The sequence below is a fragment of the Salvelinus sp. IW2-2015 genome, linkage group LG33 (genome assembly GCF_002910315.2).
Source record: "Salvelinus sp. IW2-2015 linkage group LG33, ASM291031v2, whole genome shotgun sequence".
In the NCBI taxonomy this organism is placed as follows: domain Eukaryota; kingdom Metazoa; phylum Chordata; class Actinopteri; order Salmoniformes; family Salmonidae; genus Salvelinus; species Salvelinus sp. IW2-2015.
In genome coordinates this window covers 6,663,572-6,686,515 of record NC_036872.1, presented here as the reverse complement: position 1 = coordinate 6,686,515, position 22,944 = coordinate 6,663,572, and the positions used below count along the sequence as shown (strand labels likewise).

The following is a 22,944-nucleotide window of genomic DNA, read 5'->3' as shown; positions in this document are numbered from 1 at the left end:
TTGTGTATTATTTGAGTAGTCTTTTGAGGTTTGTTTTTCCCTGCTGTTTTTACCACTTTGTGGAGTTTCTTTTGTATTTTGGAGGATTTCCATTTTGTGCCTCTTGGCTTTATTTTTGGACATTGTGGATTTAGTTTCTTTGCCTGAAGATTTTGTTCTTTAATTAAACCACCATCTCTAGTACTGCTGTGTCTGCCTCATCTTCTGGGTTCTGACGATTATTAGTGACTGTTTCTCGCACCGGGTCCTGACAGTATTGGACTTGTTAATGTGTGAAAGTTAAATATTTCTAAAAGATATATTTTGAATTTCGCGCCCTGCACTTGAGCTGGCTGTTGTCATAAGTGTACCGACGTCGGGCTTGCAGCCAGAAGAAGTTAAAAGTGGAATGACGCGAAACTACACTTTGAGGGGTCACTCAGACTACCTCACCTCTTACATTGAGTAATGCTGAAACTACACTTCCAGGACGTATCGCTCGTTCACCCTGTGTATGTTACCAGCCTCGAATGTGAACCCCTGCAACTCCCACTGATGGATTGGAGAACCAACCATGTATGGTCACAGGTCTCAGTGCCTTCTCCACTGACCACACTGTCTTCTCCTAACACTAGCTGCAACGCAATCATCCACGAAGGGTATCTGTCAAAAGCAACCCTTGGGAAAAATAAGTTTCAAAACCTCTTGGAGCAGAATCCGATCCAAGGACATATTACGATATCTCAACACATTCCAACAGCAAACCTGATTGACCATTATTTTTAGGATTACGAGCCAGCAGTCTCTGAATGAGCAATTTCCCTCCTCCTTGAAGTCGTGCAATACTGTAGTTGAGATTAACTTCTCTTTCTCTTCGGACACTTCCGCAAGCACTCCGGCTGTCTCAGCAAGAAAAACATACATGAGCAGAGTGTACTCTGCTTCCGACGATACATCTTCCACTTTGTGGGGGACTGTCACCCCTTGCAATGACACTAATGGCGTCAGTCTAGCAACTGACTCGATGACTCCCACTGGTGAAACACTTTGCGATATCACAGACAGATATCCTCATCTCAGTTCGCAGGTACTGAAGAGGTTGCCACACGCGGACACTGTGGTGACTGACAGGCCTTAACAGCCACTGAGCATTTTGAAGCACAAACACCAGGAGATTTGGTTGAAAGGTTACAGCCATTCTCATAACAACGCGGCCGCTGACAACTCATTCATAGGGTCCGACCTTTTCGTTTGTGCCTCGGATACCAACACCAACCTCTGGTAGGGCCCAGACCCGTGATGAGCCTCATCGAGGCCGGTGGGGCGGTCGAGACTACGTGCAACACCGTACGAAGCCGCCAGAGCAGAAAACACATCTAGTTGTAAACTCCCCTATGAGAACATTGAGGAGCAGACAGGCCCCTAGACGAGGATAATCTTAGAACACATCTAAGATATTACTGAGGTGTACCACACTGGTCGTAAAAGAAGTCCAGACTTCCACCTCCAAAACAAATGGCAAAAATAATCATGCCTTGCCATGTGTAGGTTCAACTAGTAGAATGCTCTAATCATGTGTTCCGGTAGGATAATATTTCAGAATAAATCGGTAGGATAACTGGTCCCTTTGAGTACCAGTACCAATGCTACCATAGTCATTCCAGCAACAATCAGTAAGAGGATTAGAAACCTCACAAGTCAAATTGCTATTGATAATAGTCACAGAGGAGTTAGTAGTCACTCAGATTGCAATATGTGTAAGGGAATCTCCAGAACACTCTTCTGATGATCAACACACATGCCACTAATAAATAGAACCCTCCGTTCAGGAGAAAAGTTATTAGAAGTCATGAACCATGATCACACCGCGTATGACTGGTTCAGTGCTTAGAGAGTACTTCCGTCATGAGGTTAGCTCCTCCATGGATAACATTGCTATGAAATAGACTCCTTCATACCTATCACCGCTACAATGGTGTAAGACACATTGACGTGTAGTAAACCTACTACAGGTCCCCTTAACACGTTTGGAGGTCGACATCAATTCTTACTGACCTCCAGGCAACGACCTGGAAATTATCTGATGACGTCAGACTCAATCTGAACAGGTTGCAACCTAACAGGATACTTGGTTCTTTCCCTTGGCATGTACGCTTATACGCACGCGAACAACGGAACTTTTAATGAGGATTTATACTCGAATCACTTAAGGGGTTGAACGAAATACCAGCCTTAGTGAAGTTGAACATTTACTCTTAGGCCTTTTCGACAGCTACAGTACTCACCAGTTTCTCCACTGAGGTCCATAGGTGATCCCTGTAGACTGCCCAAAGCTGGTGCCTTCAAGCTGTAGACTAATCATGCAGTTATCAACTTGGGATAGTGCACTAAGCAACACACCGCAAATTAGGAACCCTAGATATGACACTAGACAATGCCATTATAGGGTCACTTTGCCAGGACCTTAGACGTATATAGATTACAGTTCAATTAGATGACTTTGGTGTGATATACAAAATATGGTTATCTTTTGTTTATGCTTTCATTTAATTTCGTTTCAGTTCCTTTGACACTTAGGAAGTGATAGAGCCATAACCAAAGCCCCATACAACCATCACTTAGGGCAACAACGCCACTTATTTGGGAAGATATTGAATTATATATTTCATGAGTGTGTGTGCGTTGTTAACATCTGCCTAAGTTACTGCCCAGATCTTCCAGTCTGGACGACCAGACGATGGGTCCGGAACAGCAATCCCAATCCAGACACCCACTGCCTATCCTTGTGTCGGCCTGTTCCATTTGCAGAAATCCTACCCGGATCGACCACCAGAGGGGGACTACAACAGGGATCACCAACCGGACATCCCCTGGCCATTCCTGTGGTACTTTGCGGCTTCCAGGAAACCTACCAAGGTAAACCACTAAAGGGGGACCGCAACTGCAATCACCAACCGGACATCCACTGCCTATTCTTGTGGTGGACTGCTCCGCTTTCAGAGAGCTCAACAAGGTCAACCACCAGAGGGGGACCGCAACAATGATCCACAACATGGACATCATGTGGTCATTGTTTTTATGTTGGTTTGCAACTTGCAGGATAATCACAAGATTCAACCCACCAGAGGGGGACTGTCATGATGTGCCCTGGGGGGAGGATTATTGCCTCCCCCCTCTCTCTCTCTCCACAGCTTTATGACTTTACGACAGGTCATAAATACCTGGTAGAAACTGCCATGCAGTATTGAGGGTGAAAGTCTACCAGAACAAAGAGCTTCTCTTAGTTCAAAACTCCTAATCCCCAAAATGGGAAAACTAAATATTATTTATACTTTTGAGAATGTGGGAATGGTCCGTGGACACTTAAGGGACAGTCAAGTCGAGTGTGTTTCATTTGGTGATCTCATGAAGGACAGGAAACACATATCTCTTAATAAAGTGTACATTTCCCAGCTGTCAGGTTTACATCTAGATATTGTGAAACATATGTGATTAAACATGAAACTAAGATGTAATGTGATGTTTTCCTTCTAAATGAGACTATGGATTTTCATATAAAGATTAACTTGTCAGTGGCCACGCCCACGTGAGCGTAGACATTATGTTGGCGTTATGGAACCGCCCTTTTCTACTCCAGAGTATAAAACCACCCGTGACGAAATTTACATTTCATGCCAAAGAGATCCACGGTAAGCCGGACGTCTCGAATGGTTAAGAAGTCAGAGAACACCGGGACAGAGTCCCCACGTTGGAATGGCTACAATTCTATAGTCCACAGAGACCATACACCTGTAGCTTTGGCTACAGGGCTAGAAATGGTTAAAATCTGAGACTATCGATCACTGCAGAAGAAGGAGCAAATTCTAGATAACACAAATTACTAGTCTGCAGCTAGAAATGACGTAAACCTAGTACGAGAATACTGACACCCGCCAAAGCATCTATTCTATGAGAACATTTCTGAATGGTACTCTGAAGTATCGATTCTATCCACCTATAACCACGAAAGACATTGTGACTTCTGGGGAAGTTAACCAGAGACTCAGACGAACTCTCAACGGCGAGACAACAACGACATACGGGCGTAAATATACAGTGGGGAGAACAAGTATTTGATACACTGCCGATTTTGCAGGTTTTCCTACTTACAAAGCATGTAGAGGTCTGTAATTTTTATCATAGGTACACTTCAAACTGTGAGAGACGGAATCAAAACAAAAATCCAGAAAATCACATTGTATGATTTTTAAGTAATTAATTAGCATTTTATTGCATGACATAAGTATTTGATACATCAGAAAAGCAGAACTTAATATTTGGTACAGAAACCTTTGTTTGCAATTACAGAGATCATACGTTTCCTGTAGTTCTTGACCAGTTTGTACACACTGCAGCAGGGATTTTGGCCCACTCCTCCTCCATACAGACCTTCTCCAGATCCTTCAGGTTTCGGGGCTGTCGCTGGGCAATACGGACTTTCAGCTCCCTCCAAAGATTTTCTATTGGGTTCAGGTCTGGAGACTGGCTAGGCCACTCCAGGACCTTGAGATGCTTCTTACGGAGCCACTCCTTAGTTGCCCTGGCTGTGTGTTCGGGTCGTTGTCATTCTGGAAGACCCAGCCATGACCCATCTTCAATGCTCTTACTTAGGGAGAGAGTTGTTGGCCAAGATCCGCGATACATGGCCCCATCCATCCTCCCCTCAATACGGTGCAGTCGTCCTGTCCCCTTTGCAGAAAAGCATCCCCAAGAATGATGTTTCCACCTCCATGCTTCACGGTTGGGATGGTGTTCTTGTGGGTTGTACTCATCCTTCTTCTCCTCCAAACACGGCGAGTGGAGTTTAGACCAAAAAACTCTATTTTGTCTCATCAGACCACATGACCTTCTCCCATTCCTCCTCTGGATAATCCAGATGGTCATTGGCAAACTTCAGACGGTCCTGACATGCGCTGGCTTGAGCAGAGGACCTTGCGTGCACTGCAGGATTTTAATCCATGACGCGTAGTGTGTTACTATTGGTTTTCTTTGAGACTGTGGTCCCAGCTCTCTTCAGGTCATTGACCAGGTCCTCCGTGTAGTTCTGGGCTGATCCCTCACCTTCCTCATGATCATTGATGCCCCACGAGGTGAGATCTTGCATGGAGCCCCAGACCGAGGGTGATTGACCGTCATCTTGAACTTCTTCCATTTTCTAATAATTGCGCCAACAGTTGTTGCCTTCTCACCAAGCTGCTTGCCTATTGTCCTGTAGCCCATCCCAGCCTGTTGCAGGTCTACAATTGATCCCTGATGTCCTTACACAGCTCTCTGGTCTTGGCCATTGTGGAGAAGGTTGGAGTCTGTTTGATTGAGTGTGTGGACAGGTGTCTTTTATACAGGTAACGAGTTCAAACAGGTGCAGTTAATACAGGTAATGAGTGGAGAACAGGAGGCTTCTTAAAGAAAAACGAACAGGGCTGTGAGAGCCGGAATTCTTACTGGTTGGTAGGTGATCAAATACTTATGTCATGCAATAAAATGCAAATGAATTACTTAAAAATCATACAATGTGATTTTCTGGATTTTTGTTTTAGAATTCCGTCTCTCACAGTTGAAGTGTACCTATGATAAAAATTACAGACCTCTACATGCTTTGTAAGTAGGAAAACCTGCAAAATCGGCAGTGTATCAAATACTTGTTCTCCCCACTGTATATATTGCAATTATTCTTGAATGAGCGGCTGTTCATGTGCAAAGGATTAGCATTTCAATTAGTATAATTATCCACTGTGTGTAGTGAATCAATTTAGTATTTTCTGCTCTCTGTCACCACCCCTTTCCTTTGTCTATCAAGCCGTCATATCGGCTTCATCTACTAGGGACCTTTTCTTTGTATCATTGCTAGTAACCAATATCTACTGTTTGTTTGAAGTATTTCTGTGATTATTTAGATAGTTAGTAAATAAATAATTAACTTATTACGGGCAGGTGGGACGGTAGCGTCCCATCTCGACAACTTCCAGTGAAATTGCAGAGCGCGAAATTCAAATGACAGAAATATAAATATTTAACATTCATGAAAATACAAGTGTCATACCTCAAAATAAAGCTTAACTTATTGTTAATCCAGCCGCTGTGTCCGATTTAAAAAAGGATTTAAGGTGAAAGCACACCATACAATTATCTGAGGACAGCGCCCCTCATACAAAACCACATTTTTCAACCAGGCAGGTGCGCCACGAAAGTCAGAAATAGCGATATAATAAATGCCTTACCTTTGAAGATCTTCTTCTGTTGGCACTCCAAAAGGTACCAGCTACAACACAAATGGTCCTTTTGTTCGATAAAGTCCTTCATTATGTCCCCAAAAACTCAGTTTAGCTGGCGCGCTTCATTCAATAATCCACCGGCTTCCCTCCTTCAAAATGAATCCCAAACGTTACCAACAAACTTCTCCAAACAAGTCAAACAACGTTTATAATCAAACCTCAGGTACACTAATACGTAAATAAACTATAAAATTTAAGACGGAGAATCATTATTGTCTTTACCGGAGATAAACAACAAAGAACGAGTTCTCATCCACGCGCATGAAAACACTACAAATTCAAGCCAGGTCAATCAAAAAATTTCTAGCCCAATGACGAATCAAAACCTGCCCAAAAGGCCTGAAAACTATCCCCATTTTTCTTTCACAACAAGAGAGGAGTTGCCATATCTATATAATAGTCCCTTTTTCCATAACGTTATTGAGCCAATTAAGGAATATCATAATAACGTTAGAAGCAAATTTCGTGTTTCCTCAAAATAATTATTATTGCAAGCTATGACATTGCTTAGTCATAGCAGTCAAACGAGTTAAATCGACATCTATTGACAGAAAATTATCTGGCGAGTTTAATAAAGGTAAATTATCTTTCTCTTGCCACATTCAAATTAATTGATTACGGCATAAGGATCAAGGGGTATGGTATATGCCACGGCTAAGGAATGTTCTTAACCATGACGCAACGTGGACTGCCTGGATATAGCCATTAGCCGTGGTATATTGGTCATATTCCACAAACCTCCAGTGTGGCTTAAAGCTATTTTCAAGTGGTTAAAACTGTAATTGGAACAGTAAAAAGTAATGTTTTGTCATACCTGTGGTATATGACAAATCAGCATTCAGGGCTGAACCAGGTTTATAGATAAATCTGACAGAAGAGTTTGAGTGATGAAAGTTGGACAGAGGATCTCGAAGTCTCTGAGCAAGAAACATTTGGATGAACATAAAAAAACGGCAATTGTGGGGCTTCCCGGGTGGTGCAGTGGTCTAGGGCACTGCATCGCAGTACTAGCTGCGCCACCAGAGTCTCTGGGTTCGCGCCCAGGCTCTGTCACAGCCGGCCGCGACCGGGAGGTCCGTGGGGTGACGCACAATTGGCCTAGCGTCTTCCGGGTTAGGGAGGGTTTGGCCGCGCTCCAGCGACTCCTGTGGCGGGCCGGGCGCAGTGCTCGCTAACCAAGGGGGCCAGGTGCATGGTGTTTCCTCCGACACATTGGTGCGGCTGGCTTCCGGGTTGGAGGCGCGCTGTATTAAGAAGCAGTGCGGCTTGGTTGGGTTGTATTTCGGAGGACGCATGGCTTTCGACCTTCGTCTCTCCCGAGCCCGTACGGGAGTTGTAGCGATGAGACAAGATAGTAATTACTAGTGATTGGATACCACGGAAATTGGGGAGAAAAGGGGATAAAATAAAAAAAATAAAAAACGGCAATTGTGCTGTTATTATGTGCCATACGACTACAAACCGTTATAAAGGGCCCAATTGCGAGATTGACTTGTCATTTCAATAGGCATAAGCTACTGATAGGCCTACATCTCTTTTCACATAGCTTTCACAAGCTTGCTTAGTTCAAATTAACAGACTAATTTATTAATGAATAGCAAGGCGATTTCGCAATAAGAAGTGCTTGTGTTTCCCAGTAGCATGCTGGAATAAGCTACTGAGTGAGGATGGGGGGGGGGTCATAATTTCAATCACTGAATTAAATATGAATAATATGTATATGAACTGAATATGCTTGTCAACAACAGTCAGTGTTTATTTTTTATTTTTAAAAAACTATTTTTTTTTTATTATTTTTTTTTACCTGTAGCCTAATCTGACTAGTGTTACCGTCTATCTAATGCGTTCAAAATAACACAAGGCTACAACAACAAACTGAAGTCATAGGCTATTTATTAAATTGGTTTACGAGCTCCAGGTAGGCTACACAAGTGGCACGAATTGATTTGCAATGACTCCAGTGATATCGTCATTTCAACATATGAATTGTATCAAATGGTAGCCTACAATGGTTTATACATTCATAGGCTACTTGATGGCCAACAGAGGCAAATGTATAATTCTCCACATTTCGCCTAATGTCAGTTTCATTGAAGACATTTCCCCATAAAAAGAACCACGCGAGGGAGTTCCAAAACTTCCATTTCAAATGTACACTCGGGCAGCCCCTGAGACGCACTTAGCTTGATACCGCTATCGACTGTGCCCCAAAAGCATGCTCAAGCGGCAGAGTCGATATCCGCGTTTATAAACCCAGGGTCGTTACAATCTTTTTAAAGAGAAATGCCACCGTGGCCGCGGTGCAACTTAGAAATAGGCCAAAAACCGGCAACCGGCGGCCAATACATTTTCACCCGCGAAATGATTAGCAAAATAGCCCAATTTGCGGGAACTGAGAACATGGCAACACTGCAACTGACTTACTGACTATTAGGATGCTAGCGCGAGAGCCACTGTAGAGTGAGAGCGCGTGAGGCAACCACTAGAGCGAGCGGCTCAATCTGCGGGGCGAAACAACCACAACACCCTTGACTATAAATACTCTAAATGATTACAAAATGCCAAAGATTAAGCTACTTAAGTATCTTTATCAATCGTACAGTTTTTTGCTCATGTTTGGGTTCCCTGTGTTGCCAACCTGAAATTAAAACGGTACTATTAATACAGAATGTATTACCCCTTTTTCATTGATGTTACAGACAAACTAGGACCAACAATAGCATCCTGCCTCTGATTTGATGAGAAACTTGCCCATACTGGTATATAAATTAATCAATATAATACCAAGCAATCTCTTTTGACCTTGTGGTGTTTATTTATTTAATGCATTATACTGCCACTGTGCTATGGTAACACACACACTTTTTAAAATGTTTATGTATCCTTTATTTATACAGGTTTTTCTCATTAAGATAAAATACATTTTCAATTAATAAATATGGTACCATATGATAATTTTTGGCACCATTTATCCTGATTGTGTGTTACCATGGTAGAATGTATAATGCAGTATAAAACCAATGGTATTTCCATGATCCACATCTATACCATAGTATAAATGAGGCAATACCATAGTATTATTTTGGTGCATCGCAGTACCATCATACTTCAAAGTTAAAACCATTGTTCAGATCTATACCATGGTATAAATGATGCAATACCATGGTACTATTTAGGTATAGGCCTAATGGCAGTACCATGGTAAGCGGAGGTACCATGGTAAAATATAACTTATAGCTCATCTATTCACATGCTCATCTAACACTGTTCAGAAACATTTAGTTTGCAAAAATGTAGCCTATGTTAAGTGTATTATTTTTTGCTCGATCGCCAAAAGTCAACTCCCAAAGCCCGCGAAATATGAACATGAGACTCACATGCTTTTGACATTAGATTGCGATTTTTTTTGTATCGGTATCATGATGAAGATACTCTCAATGTAAGACCCTACACCTGCTCCCTAACAAAGCGGAGTGAGGGTAGAAAAGAGATGAAAGGTGGATTAAAAAATAGCATGGGCTTGTCTTCAAAATATCACTTTTATATATGACAGCGCATATAGGCTGCACAGACCAGTAGCCAAATTAAACTCTAAATATGCCATTCTATTATTTTGAGATTTTTTCTAAATGTGTCTCATGTTTCTTAGGACCTACCTAAAACGAATTAATAATGGATTTCTTTGTGATGGTGTATATTATTAAGATTGATGTCCACCCACATCTGCACAGGTCTAGTCCCACTCCTAAACTTGCTGAGAGATATAAAAGGCTTATCCCAGAATGTGGTAAAAATAGGACTGCATGAATTGGTCTCTAAAAAACATTTCCAGATTTTTTTTTATACGGGCAACACGCCGTAAAGTCTGCCTGTAAAGGGTATAATTTACCAATCCAAAAATGGTTTGCTGACATGGCCAGTTAAATGCCTGTCAATGACTGACAAAACAAGCTAAACACTGCTGATGCACATGCTCATTTCGAATTTACGCCTTGTGTATTCTACTATTCTAACTCTCAACAGTAAGTTGAGAACACGACTGAGGGGCCCAAAAGCGACTGAATATGTCACGTATGCCTGGCACGTATGCACTTTTTACATGGTTGAATAGCCTACATGATAGCCGACTCATATAAATATATTACATTAATAAATATACATGAATAACGATGTATACAAAACAATACACACGAATGTAAAACTATTTCGATGACTGGCTTTACCTTTTAGCATGTCAACATCGTGAGTGTCCCCTTCATGCTCCACATAACATCTGTATTTGTTCTTGCACGCATTCTCTTGATCAATGGTGATCATACTGGTCGTCCGTCCTTCCTCCCTCTGCTCCAGCTGTTCCGTCTCTGCTTTGGACACCTCCACTGTTTGGCCGTATTCATCCTCCATCTTCCATGAGATCTTGACCAAGTCTGGAAACATGTCTCTAGCCAGACATAGCAGTGTGGTCTTCCCATTCGACTCAGGGTTGGACGCTGGGTAGACCGTCACTTTGGGTTTACGTACGTGATTGTCTGATTTTCAAGAGAAACAATAACATTTACAGTCTTCTTGAAAGGACCGTCACACACACACGTTTTCAGACTTCAGATGTATTATGGTGTCAAGATTAATCGTGATGTCCCACACCATTTGTTTTATATCCAGCTTTACTGCCTATATTCAAGTAAACAATTAATTACATACATCAATAATTTCCATGTACCAACTCGTCTATTTTGTCATAACAACTATCCTTTATGGAATATCCAATTTCGTAATATAAAGTCAATTATAACGTTCAATATTATTTTAATCATAAGATTCTTAGCTCAGTAAACAATTCGACATTCTGGCCCTATATCAGACTACTTTACATTTATATCACACATTTAACTGAGGGTGTATATCTATATGATAAAGGACACGCAATATACTGCAAATTGTGCGTATGGCTTCCTTGAAAATCTGAATAATCAATTATACAGGTTAATAACACACGTTCAAATTAATAATATAGAGATTTTTTTAACATGGGTTGATCGTAAATAGTGCGTGCATATTTGGAGCAAAACTGCAGGAAGTTTTGTCAATTATTTTGGACTGATTAGACATAGATTAATTATGAATTATTAATGACTACTGCTTAGTTTTTTTTTCTGCTCGAAAACCCGAGGAATGGATCTCTTACCTGTCACATAAAGTCTCGTACCAGAGCCAAATACATAACCATACACAGTGAAAATTCCCTTGTCAAAAAGTAGTCTTCACTGTGTTTTGGATCAGCTTGTGTTAACAATACAAAGGTTCAGCGGCATCATGCACCCCAAATATCATAGGGGGTTCAAATATGAGGGGGCACATTCAAAACATATTTAATTCTACAGTATGCACAAAAATATGTATATTTTTATGCATATCTAAGCATACCTCTTGAGCTAAAATATATATATATACACACATAGAATGAGTTGGAACATGAAGCCTACTGCCAAAGTATTATTATAATGTTTTTATATTTTTTATTATTATTATAAAAACACAACCCCGCCACACTGCTTCTTGACACAATGCACGCTTAACCCGGAAGCCAGCCACACCAATGTCTCAGAGAAACGCCGTACACCTGGCAACCTTGTCAGCGTGCATGAGCCTAGGCCTGCCACAGGAGTCACTAGAGTGCGATGGGACAAGGACATCCCGGCAGGCTAAACCCTCCCCTAACCAGGATGATGCTGAGCTAATTGTGCATCGCCTCATGGGTCTCCCGGTCGCGGCCGGCTGCGACACAGCCTGGTATCGAACCAGGATCTGTAGTAACGCAGCTAGCACTGCGATGCAGTGACTTAGACCGCTGCGGCACTCGGGAGGCCTCTACTGACAAAGTTTTAAATTACGTTTTTTCATTGGTTGCACTGGTGCTTCCAACTTAAAAAAGTTAGGAGCACAACACAAACATTAGGAGTGCCAGAAATGAAGATTTTTTAAAATCGTTTGAGCCTATATTAGCTACTTCTGAAGCACACGTTGTGCCATTGAAACTAATATGTAACACTGTAAAACCGTGTTTATTATAAAATGCTAAAATGTTGATACAAATACCTGTTATTTAAATTACAAAATTATTTGTGGAATATTAGGTTTCTACCTTGTATAAAATCACTTTTCAAAAAAGCTTAGGCTTACTGCTGTCAACAACAACAAAACGTATGTTAATTTATGTGAAGATAATAATGAAAATGTATGATGTAAATTATCACTATAATGGGGTAGGAAACAAGACAATTCTTTCCAATAGGTTGGCCCTCTTTTACTCCTCCTTGCAGATCTGAGACAACTGGATAGTTATAAGAAACAGCGTCCATTTTCTGTCATGTCTCTTTCACCTCTCTCCTCTGGTACCAGTAGAATATGTAAGCCTTACATTGGCTGACAACTCTGTAGTTGAAGGAGACACTCTTTCCCTCACTCCTAGTCTTTACTGTGTTGGGCTCTGATGAAGGTTGACGGGCCAAAAGCTCAGTTACTATTAAAATACATTTGCATCTGATTGGAAGTGTGCAGAAACTTTGCCACGCTTTTTCAGCTTTGTATTTTGCCTCCAGCACCTTCACTAATCGTACAGGCTCCATGATCTATGTCAAAAAAGCCAAACTTACCTTTGGCCCTGGCATGACGCAAATGCTTACAATATGGTGTTAAATGGGGAGCCATTGCAAATACTGTATATTATTAATCATCACTCCCATTTTACATTGTTTAATAATCACAGTCTCCTCTTGGGTGACCAGCAAATATATTTCCCAGCTTGGAGTGAGAGGGGAATTCATACTCTCTCTGAAATTGTGGACAGTTGTAGCCTACGTGCTTTCCAAGACTTGAAAAAGCAAAAGAATCTGCCTGGTTCTTAATTTTTCTTTCATTAGCAGCTTTGTTCTACTCTACGTGATTATGGAGTCCCATAGGGCGGCGCACAATTGGCCCAGCGTCGACCGGGTTTGGCCGGGGTAGGCCGTCATTGTAAATAAGAATTTGTTCTTAACTGACTTGCCTAGTTAAATAAATGTTAAATACATATATTTATATTTTTTTATCTATTCAAAATGTAACAAAGATATACCAGCAATAGATTTTAAGGACTCAGACACCTTGAATTTTTCCACATTTTGTTATGTTACGTTACGCCTTATTCTAAAATGGATTATAAAAAAATAAATAAAACCCCATAATGACAAATGCAGTCAGCATACCAATTGCATACTCCCTCAAAACTTGATACATCTGAGGCATTGTGTTGTGTGAAAAAACTGCACATTTTAGAGAGGCCTTTTATTGTCCCCAGCACAAGGTGCACCTGTGTCATGATCATGCTGTTTAATCCGTTTATTGATATGCCACACCTGTCAGGTGGATGGATTATCTTGGCAAAGGAGAAATGCTCACAAACAGAGATGTAAACAAATGTGTGCTCTACATTTGAGATAAATAAGCTCAGAGACCCAAGCCAGCATCTGCCACTGATATATAACGTGTGCCACAAATGCACTGGCTGGCTAGGCTACCTAGACGTTTCATTCAAAATTTGTGACTGAAAGTAGTTAATAACTTACCAACATAGTGATGACATACACTTAGCAAATAACTTTTGAATGACAGGTGCATAACGATGCACCCTGCATAAAGCAAGCTCAGCCATATTTGTTTTGTTGTCCAATTGTACAAGTACTGTACAAGGTTGCTGTGGTTCGGCAATTCATTCATGCTCCCTAGGGTCTCAAGTTGGAAAAACTCATAGCTCACTGTGTTATGGTTGGAAAACTTTCCCATAGACTTCTAAATGTATTATAACTATTTACAGGGACTCCACTCCCTGGCAGAAGGCCATGAGCATGCATTCGATACAAGCCACACCAGTAATCCCCCAGATTCTCAGCAACCCCGCCACCAGCGGCGCTTCTTCCCCTCTGTCCCGAGAACCTCGCTTACCTCCTCTGGAGAGTCTGGGACCTGCCTGGCCTTTCTCTCCCAGTGCTCCCTCATCTTCAAGCTGCAGCCTTCTTCGTTCCCCATGGACCGCTCGAAGATGGCATACCTCATAACGCTGATGTCCGGGATGGCACTCGCCTGAACTACGACGGTGTGGGAGCAACAGTTCGCCATTTGCCTCAGTCTGGAGGGGTTTGTGGCGGAGATACGTAAGGTGTTCAATTCTCCATTGTCTGGGAGAGAGGTTACTTGTAAGCTGCTCCAGCTACATCAAGACTCCCGTAGTGTGGAAAACTACACTACGGAGACCATGTAACTGGGCTGGGCTAGATTGTCTCCTGCTGATCGCTTATGCAGACTACACACCAACAGCTGTCTGTATTGTGGAGCTACAGGACATTTCTTATCTACCTGCCCATTAAAAGACCAGGCTTATCAGTAGGAACGAGTACACTGGTGAGGCTTTACTACTCGTAACCCCCTCCATGCTACCCTGTTGTGGGGATGCCAGTCCTTAATCCATCATGGTGCTCATTGACTCTGGGGCCGATGAGAGCTTTATGAACACTACCCTGGTGTCGAAGCTGGGAATCTCCACTCAACCCCTTTCCATTCTAATGGACGTCAGAGCGCTGGATGGGCACTTTGTTGGCAGAATCAACCACAGTACGGTTTACTACTCGTAACCCCCTCRATGCTACCCTGTTGTGGGGATGCCAGTCCTTAATCCATCATGGTGCTCATTGACTCTGGGGCCGATGAGAGCTTTATGAACACTACCCTGGTGTCGAAGCTGGGAATCTCCACTCAACCCCTTTCCATTCTAATGGACGTCAGAGCGCTGGATGGGCYCTTTGTTGGCAGAATCAACCACAGTACGGTTCCTATCCACCTGCAAGTATCAGGCAACCACAGTGATTCTATGCAGTTTCTGCTCCTGGAGTCTCCTCATATACCCATGGTTTATATACCCAGGGCACAATCCCCTTATTGACTGGGCTAAGGAGTCCATCATGGGTTGGAACCCATTTTGCCATGCTCATTGTCGGAAGTCGGCACAGCCTGCCCCGGGACGTCTCCCTGCTGGCCTGGGGAAAACCTTGGATCTCTCCGCCGTTCCCATGGAGTACCAGGACTTATGAGAGGTTTTAAACTCTGCCCGGGCCACATCTCTTCTGCCGCATTGGCCATATGACTGCGCTACCGACCTTCTACAGGTCACTGCATCGCCCTGGGGGAGACTTTATTCCCTGTTGGGTCCGGAGACCAAAGCGATGGAAGAGTATATTAAGGACTCACTGCAGAGATTATGTGTCCAACTTCCTCTTCTTTGTGTAGAAGAAGGACAATACCCTGCATCCATGTATCGACTACTGGGGTCTCAATGACATTACCGTTAAAAAACGTTACCCGTTACCACTCATCTCCTCAGCTTTTGAGCCTCTCCAGGGGGCAATCATCTTCTCCAAGTTGGACCTTTGGAATGCCTACCATCTGGTTTGGATACGGGAAGGAGATGAGTGGAAGACTGCCTTGAACACAGCTAGCAGGCACTACGAGTACCTGGTGATGCTATTCGGACTGACCAATGTTCCCTCAGCATGTCCTCCATGTCCGACAGGTCCTCCAGCGTCTCCTGGAGAACCAGCTTTTCGTGAAGGCTGAGAAATGTGAGTTACATCACTCCACCATCTCCTTTCTAGGATACATCATCACTGCAGGGAATATTCAGATGGACCCTGACCATGTGAGAGCTGTGTTGGATTGGCCTCAACCCACATCCAGAGTGCAGTTGTAACGTTTCCTGGGGTTTGCCAATTTCTACCGTTGTTTCGTCCGGGGTTACAGCACCTTTGCTTCCCCCATCTTTGTACTCACCTCTCCCAAGGTTTCGTTCATATGGTCTCCAGCAGCTGAACGGGCATTCTCAGACCTCAAGCAGCGAATTGCTGCAGCTTTTGCCTTCCCCTCGAACTACTATAACTTCTTAAGACTAGGGGGCAACATTTTCGTTTTTGGCTAAAAAACGTACCCATTTGAAACTGCCTATTTCTCAGCCCCCGAAACTAGAATATGCATATAAGTGTCAGATAGATTAGGATAGAAAACACTCTGAAGTTTCCAAAACTGTAAATTTTTTGTCTGTGAGTTAAACCTGGGGAAAATCCAATCAGGAAGTGACCCTGTTTTTGAAACCTCTCTGTTCCTAAGCATCCCTATTGCCCATTGAAAGGGATATCAGACTTCTTTTTCTATGGCTTCCCTAAGGTGTCAACAGCCTTTAGACATAGTTTCAGGCTTTTATTTTGAAGAATAAGCGTGAAAGGGCACATTGCGTAAGTGGATAGGTGGGGGCTCTCAGAGTGAGTTCTGCGTAACAGAGAAAGGCGTTGAGACATGGAGACATGGATTGTGTATGTGTGCCATTCAGAGGGTGAATGGGAAAGACACGATTTAAGTGCCATTGTTCCTCCCTGTCCTAGTGAAAAGCCAACTGTCCCGGTTGATATATTATTGAATAGATATTTGAAAAACACCCTGAAGATGGATTATAAAAAACGTTTGACAAGTTTCTGTGGACATTATGGATATAATTTGGGATTTTTGTCGGGGTTGTCGCGAGCGCTCTTTCCGGTGGATTCCTGGGCATAACGCATCAAACTAACGGAGGTATTTGGATATAAAAAATATCTTTATGGAACAAAAGGAACATTTGTTGTCTAACTGGGAGTCTCGTGAGTGAAAACATCCGAAGATCATCAAAGGTAAACGATTAATTTGATTGCTTTTCTGATTTTCGTGACCAAGTTACCTGATGCTAGGTCTACTTATTGTTTTGTCGAGCGATCAATAAACTTACACAAACGCTTGTATTGCTTTCGCTGTAAAGCATAATTTCAAAATCTGAGACGACAGATGGATTAACAAAAGGCTAAGCTGTGTTTTGCAATATTGCAATAACGCTGGCTAGGCTATACTAGTCAGCATTTCTGATGACAATTATCCCTTATCCGGGATGGGTGGTTCAGAAAAGATAATAAACTCGAGACTCGTACTACTTAGCCTGCGCCGTGATAACAGGAGTTGCTTACCAAGACAGTGAAAGCTCCTGAGTGGTAGAGTTAAAGTTTTGACTTAAATCTACTTGAAAATCTATGGCAAGATCTGAAAATAGTTGTCTAGCAATGATCAACAACCAATTTGACAGAGCTTTAAGAATTTTAAAAATAATAATGAGCAAATGTTTCATAATCCGGGTGTGGAAAGCGCTTAGAGACTTACCCAGAAAGACTCACAGTTGTAATCGCTGCCAAAGGTGATTCTACAAAGTATTGACCCAGGGGTATGAATACCTACGTAAATTAGTTTTTTCTGTATTTCATTTTCAATGCATTTTTTTTAAATATCAAAAAACATGTTTTCACTTTGACATTATGGGGTATTGTGTGTAGATGCGTGAGACAAATAAATACATTGAATCCACTTTGAAATCAGGCTGTAATACAAGAAAATGTGAAATATGTTTTTTTTTTGTGTACTTTTTACCCCTTTTTCATGATATCAAATTGGTAGTTACAGTCTTGTCCCCGCACTGCAACTCCCGTATGGACTCGGGAAAGAGCCATCCGTATGGACGGATGGCTCTGCGTATGGACGGAGCCATGCGTCCTCCGAAACATGACCCTGCCAAGCCGCACTGCTCGCTTAACCTGGAAACCAGCCGCACCAATGTGTCGGAGGAAACACCGTACAACTGGTGATCGAAGTCAGCATGCATGCGCCCGGCCCGCCACAAGGAGTTGCTAGAGGGCAATGGGACAAGGACATGCCGGGCAATGGGACAAGGGCATGCCGGCTGCGACACAGCCTAGGATCGAAGCCGGGTCTGTAGTGATGTCTCAAGCACTGAGATGCAGTGCCTTAGACTGCTGCGCCACTCGGGAGGACCTATGAATACTTTCTGAAGGCACTGTAAATGCTACATTTTCTTTTGGTACCAAGGACTGATATGACAATTATTAGAGACGCTCTCGGGAAACCAAGACAAGATAAGAGATATATTCAGAATAATATTTTATTTCATATATGTATACTCTGATACTGTATCACCACATAGTGATCAATGATGTATATAATCCCTGGATTGCTGATGCTATGTCTAGGCCATGGAGAGGCTTTGAAGCCACCGGTCGGCCATATTGGCACTCCTCAGAAAAGCAGAACAGCAGTGAGAATTAATGGAATTATACAGTATTTCAAGGACATAATTACATGAATACTTTGTAAAATGTTGTTCTATATTTTTTAATTTGTTATTTTTATGTTTAGCTTACATAATATAATTTAAAAGTATGCATTAAGTTGTCTGTAATACAATAAATGTGGACAAAATGAATGTAGACATTTTTCACACTGGTGGAGGAGTGCCAAGGAGGCTCCGTGGGTCCTCCCCCTGGGTAGACATCTGGTGTAGCCTACATCATTGGTAATGACGCATGTCGGTTTCAAATCGAGTTATTGCATAGCTTTTTTTTGTTGCCATTTCCTGTCTCTGTGTGGGTTTTTGAATTTTCTTAGATAATCTATTTGATTTTGTTGTGCTTGCTCCGTTTGTAGATTCTGAGGAGGAAGTGCTGGATGATAAATACGACCTGAAGAAGGGGCTTATTTAGCAGGTAGATATACTGTCTGTACCTCTCAAACTAATGAGGCAAACTAATCTGTCGAGGGAAACTTTTAATAACATTTCTAAATTATTTCGGTGTGTAGAATGGTGTATATCATAGGTATGATTTATCTAAGTAAAATATAAAAGCTGTATGGCTCTATTGTCAAAAGGTAATTTTGATACCAAAATACTTTTTGGTTTGATTAATTATGTGGCTCAATCTGTTTTGGAGATAACAAGATAATAATAGAGTTTGTGTTTTGCTTTCTTATAGCATGCTTTTTTTAAAGTACCACCTTTAGTGGTCATCCTGGAATGTGGAACCCATTTGAAGTTACCCAAGTTCTCGCAGTAGCTGCCCCAGCTAACTGTGGAGCAAGACTTGGCCTTACAACTACCGCATGTTCTGTATTCCTCCACTGAGAGATCCATGTTCCTCAGCCTATTCACCATCTACACACCTGCTTCATATCCCTTCGCCTCTTCACTCCCTTCCAGCTTCATGAAGGGGGCACGCCCATGCAGCATCAGCTTAGCTGTATGCGGGTTGGGCCAGGTTGTTGTAAATTCTTTGATGAAATCCGAAAACAGAGGTAGGTTGACTGTGGGAGCCACAGGGGCCAGGTTCTTTCCACTGAACCTTGATCACTTCTGCGCCGGGGGTGAACACGGCCACTTCACCTCTAAATGCATAGCCACTCTGCTGTACAGTCTCTGAGGATGAGTGGTATCAGGGGTGACAGAATTTTCATCAAAATCAATGTCTAGAATCCAAGTGAAGGGTTCACCCTCTCTCTTCCGGTACCAGTCGACGAAGTTACCCGCACACCGACCAGTACTTTGCAGCCGAAGGAGACAATATGTCTCTCTCTCCTAGTCTCTGATATTTGGTCCTGTTGCAACCACTGTTCTGAAGCAGCCACTGAAAAACAGAAGTGGAATACTAAAAAACACACAGTAAAGTTACTTTATTGAAATATCTGGATACAGGTTGGATGAACCACTTAAAAGAGAGTATATTGTTAAACCACAGTCCATGTTCAGTGAATATGGGCTTAAGAATTGAGAAAATCAAAAGCTGTATAACACTATAACATTGAACAATATGAATATGAAAAATAAATTATCACTGAAAATCAAATTGATTTCACAGATCTTTACTGAAGTATGGTTTGTATCATACAGTTGAGAATGAAGATGAGAGGTGATACACCAGCTGGGAGTGTCATTTCAAACAGTTATGTAACTTCCTGGGGTGCAAAAAAATTTAAATATTTTTTTCGTTATTAGCTTGATTAAAACCACAGAGTTTCTGTACAGGGTGTGTGGATCAGTTTTCACTGTGGGTTCCAGCAGGCACAGTAGTAGGTGGCAGAATGGGACACTTTAACTGACTGGATCTTCAGATCACAGGTGTTCTTCTTTCTCATGGCTGAGAAATCATCTTCTTGAGGATGGTCGAAATTTCCATAGACTCCGCAGGTATCCTTTTTGATGATAAGAATCAAGGTAAAAGTTTCTCCTTCCTTCTTCTGGTACCAGTAGACACCCGTTCCACACCGGTCATAGTCTTTGCAGCTGAAGGAGACAACCTCTCCCTTTTTCCTAGTCCATGAAATCTCCTGGTCCAATTTCTGCCCTGACACTGACACTGCAATGACAAAATCAACACACTCAAACAAAAATACATTAGCAGAAGTTAAAAGCATTCACATGTCCACAATATTTGCATCAATCATAGACTTAAATTCAGACATAGACACTATTTTCCTATTTTCCTCTAGAAATTTACAGTTGCTCCATGAACTATTCTAAGTGATGGACACACTTACTTAAATAAAGTGAGTAAAGAATGACAACAGAGCCTAGAGACATTTCTATGATGATTCTGATGTGTCCTCTATTGAACCTGAAGATAATTGTGTTCAGTTGAGAGAGATGATGTGAAGTGAAACACTGTCACTTGGGCCTTGTGGTTTCTAACTTCTCCTCCAATCTGATGTCACTTCCTGCGGTCCTTGACAAGGGCTATGTTCCAATTATATTATCTACTTATCGCTCCTTCCTCCCAAAGTGTGCACTTGTTTTACTTCCCTTCACTGATTTGAAAGAAACATGGTGGGAATGCCAGTAGCCCATGCCTCGACCGATCTAATACTTGTGGGAAGTAGTGAACACTTCAGGAGAAAGGATGTAATATTGGGATGCACCCATTCACTGTCTAAATAAAAAAAAAAAGTATTTTTACCAGATTTATCAATAATACTCAGCTAAGTGATTAATTCCTGATGTATACATGAACTTGTTCAACGTCCTCCTAAAAAAAAAGACTTGATGTAGACCTCGGTGTACCAATCCCAGATTGCTTCTTTAATGCTGACATTGCTCCTCTGTCTCTTTCTCCACAAGATGGTGATAAAACATAAGCCTATAAATCATGTTTGATAAATCAAGTTGAATAGAGAAATGGTTAACATAACAGACCAATGGCTATATATTTTCAATTCTATAAATGGGAACCATTGATTTTGATCACTGATGTTCTGTTATTATTAATAACATTTTCATATACCATTTAAGGTTTATACTACCCTACAAGGCAAAATGCATTAACTACCCCAACTGTGAAACTGAGAAAAATGGCTTCAAAGTTTTATTTGATATCCAGCCAAATATGTTGAAGGTAGATAAGTGATAATGCACGGATGTATCATCATATTATGAAGTCATTTTTATGCATAATAACCATGACCTCTGATTTAACATATGACCCCTAAACGCAGATACTGCACTCTGCCTTCGCATGAACTTAAACTATACGGGTAATGCAAAGGCAAAGTGCAGTATCTACAATCTAAATGTTTTCATCCACATTTTTTGTTGTTTTTCTGTTTGATGGACAGATTGAGAGTTTTAACTACATTCCATATTTAATGGTTTTATGTAGTTATCTTTTCATGTTTTGAATGTTATATTGTAGTTACCCACAAGCATTTTTCCGACAAAGATAAGGTCTATTTCATGACGTAGAACGTTTATAGATAAAAAAAATGTTTTGACTTTGTGAGTATCTACAATCTAAATGTGTTTATCCATATTTCTTGTAGTTTTTCTATTTTACTTTGCACGGTCATTTATTTGACTTCGGGGTCACAGGTCAAATCAATGGTCATGCTAGATATGCATAAAAAAGTACTTCATAGTAAGTTAATACATCAGTGCATCATCACTTATCTACAGTACCTACGACATGTTTGGCTGGACAGCAAATAAACTTTCAAGACATTTTTCTCAGTTTCTCTGTTTGCGTAGTTACTGCTCAATGCCTTTGTGGCATTGAGCAGAACGAAGGTTAATTAACCATGTAACCATGGTTATGTGAGCTTTATGGATCACTCCAATATATTGGTATCCGCGGCAGAGTGATATAAAGGCACATGTATAAGGGCACAAGGCGAGACCGAGATGCAGACACAGGAGGCAGATGGTTGGAGCCTTAGATGTTTATTAATCCAAAAAGGGGTAAGCAAGAGAATGGTCGTGTACAGGCAAAAGGTCAAAACTAGTTCAGAGTCCAGTAGGTACCGAAGGGCAGGCAGGCAGAATGGTCAGGCAGGCGGGAATGGAGTCCAGAAAACAGGCAAGGGTCAAAACCGAGAGGACTAGCAAAGAGAAGAGAAAAAGGAGTACGGGAAAAAAGTACGCCGGTTGACTTGACAAACATACAAGATGAACTGGCACAGAGAAACAAGAAACACAGGGATAAATACACTGGGGAAAATAAGCAACACCTGGAGGGGGTGGAGACAATCACATGGACAGGTGAAACATATCAGAGTGTGACTTTACCCCCTCTCTGCCCCCGCTCTCTTATGGGCGCCACCTAGCATCCTACCTGGAGGCATACCTGGCTGACCGGGGTGTCGGAGGTAAAGAAAACCGTCAATTTGGCCCCCTGGTGCCAAACCAAAACAAGGAGCTACACCTCAACCTCCCTATTTTGCA

General features: G+C 41.8%; 1 protein-coding gene across 1 annotated transcript in view; it reads right to left on the bottom strand.

Annotated features, from left to right (window-relative positions):
- LOC111958086 (uncharacterized) overlaps positions 1-20,885 on the bottom strand; it is a 29,262-nt gene extending 8,377 nt beyond the window's left edge. Inside the window, exons 1-6 of the mRNA XM_070437083.1 lie at positions 20,772-20,885; positions 20,281-20,590; positions 14,271-14,454; positions 12,944-12,951; positions 11,476-11,549; positions 10,514-10,819 (exon numbers count right to left, since the gene is read on the bottom strand). Coding sequence (XP_070293184.1) covers positions 10,514-10,819; positions 11,476-11,549; positions 12,944-12,951; positions 14,271-14,454; positions 20,281-20,590; positions 20,772-20,814 — 925 coding nt within the window. The 5' untranslated portion in view covers positions 20,815-20,885. The remainder of the gene's footprint in view (positions 1-10,513; positions 10,820-11,475; positions 11,550-12,943; positions 12,952-14,270; positions 14,455-20,280; positions 20,591-20,771) is intronic.
- Between the last annotated feature and the right edge of the window lie 2,059 nt (positions 20,886-22,944).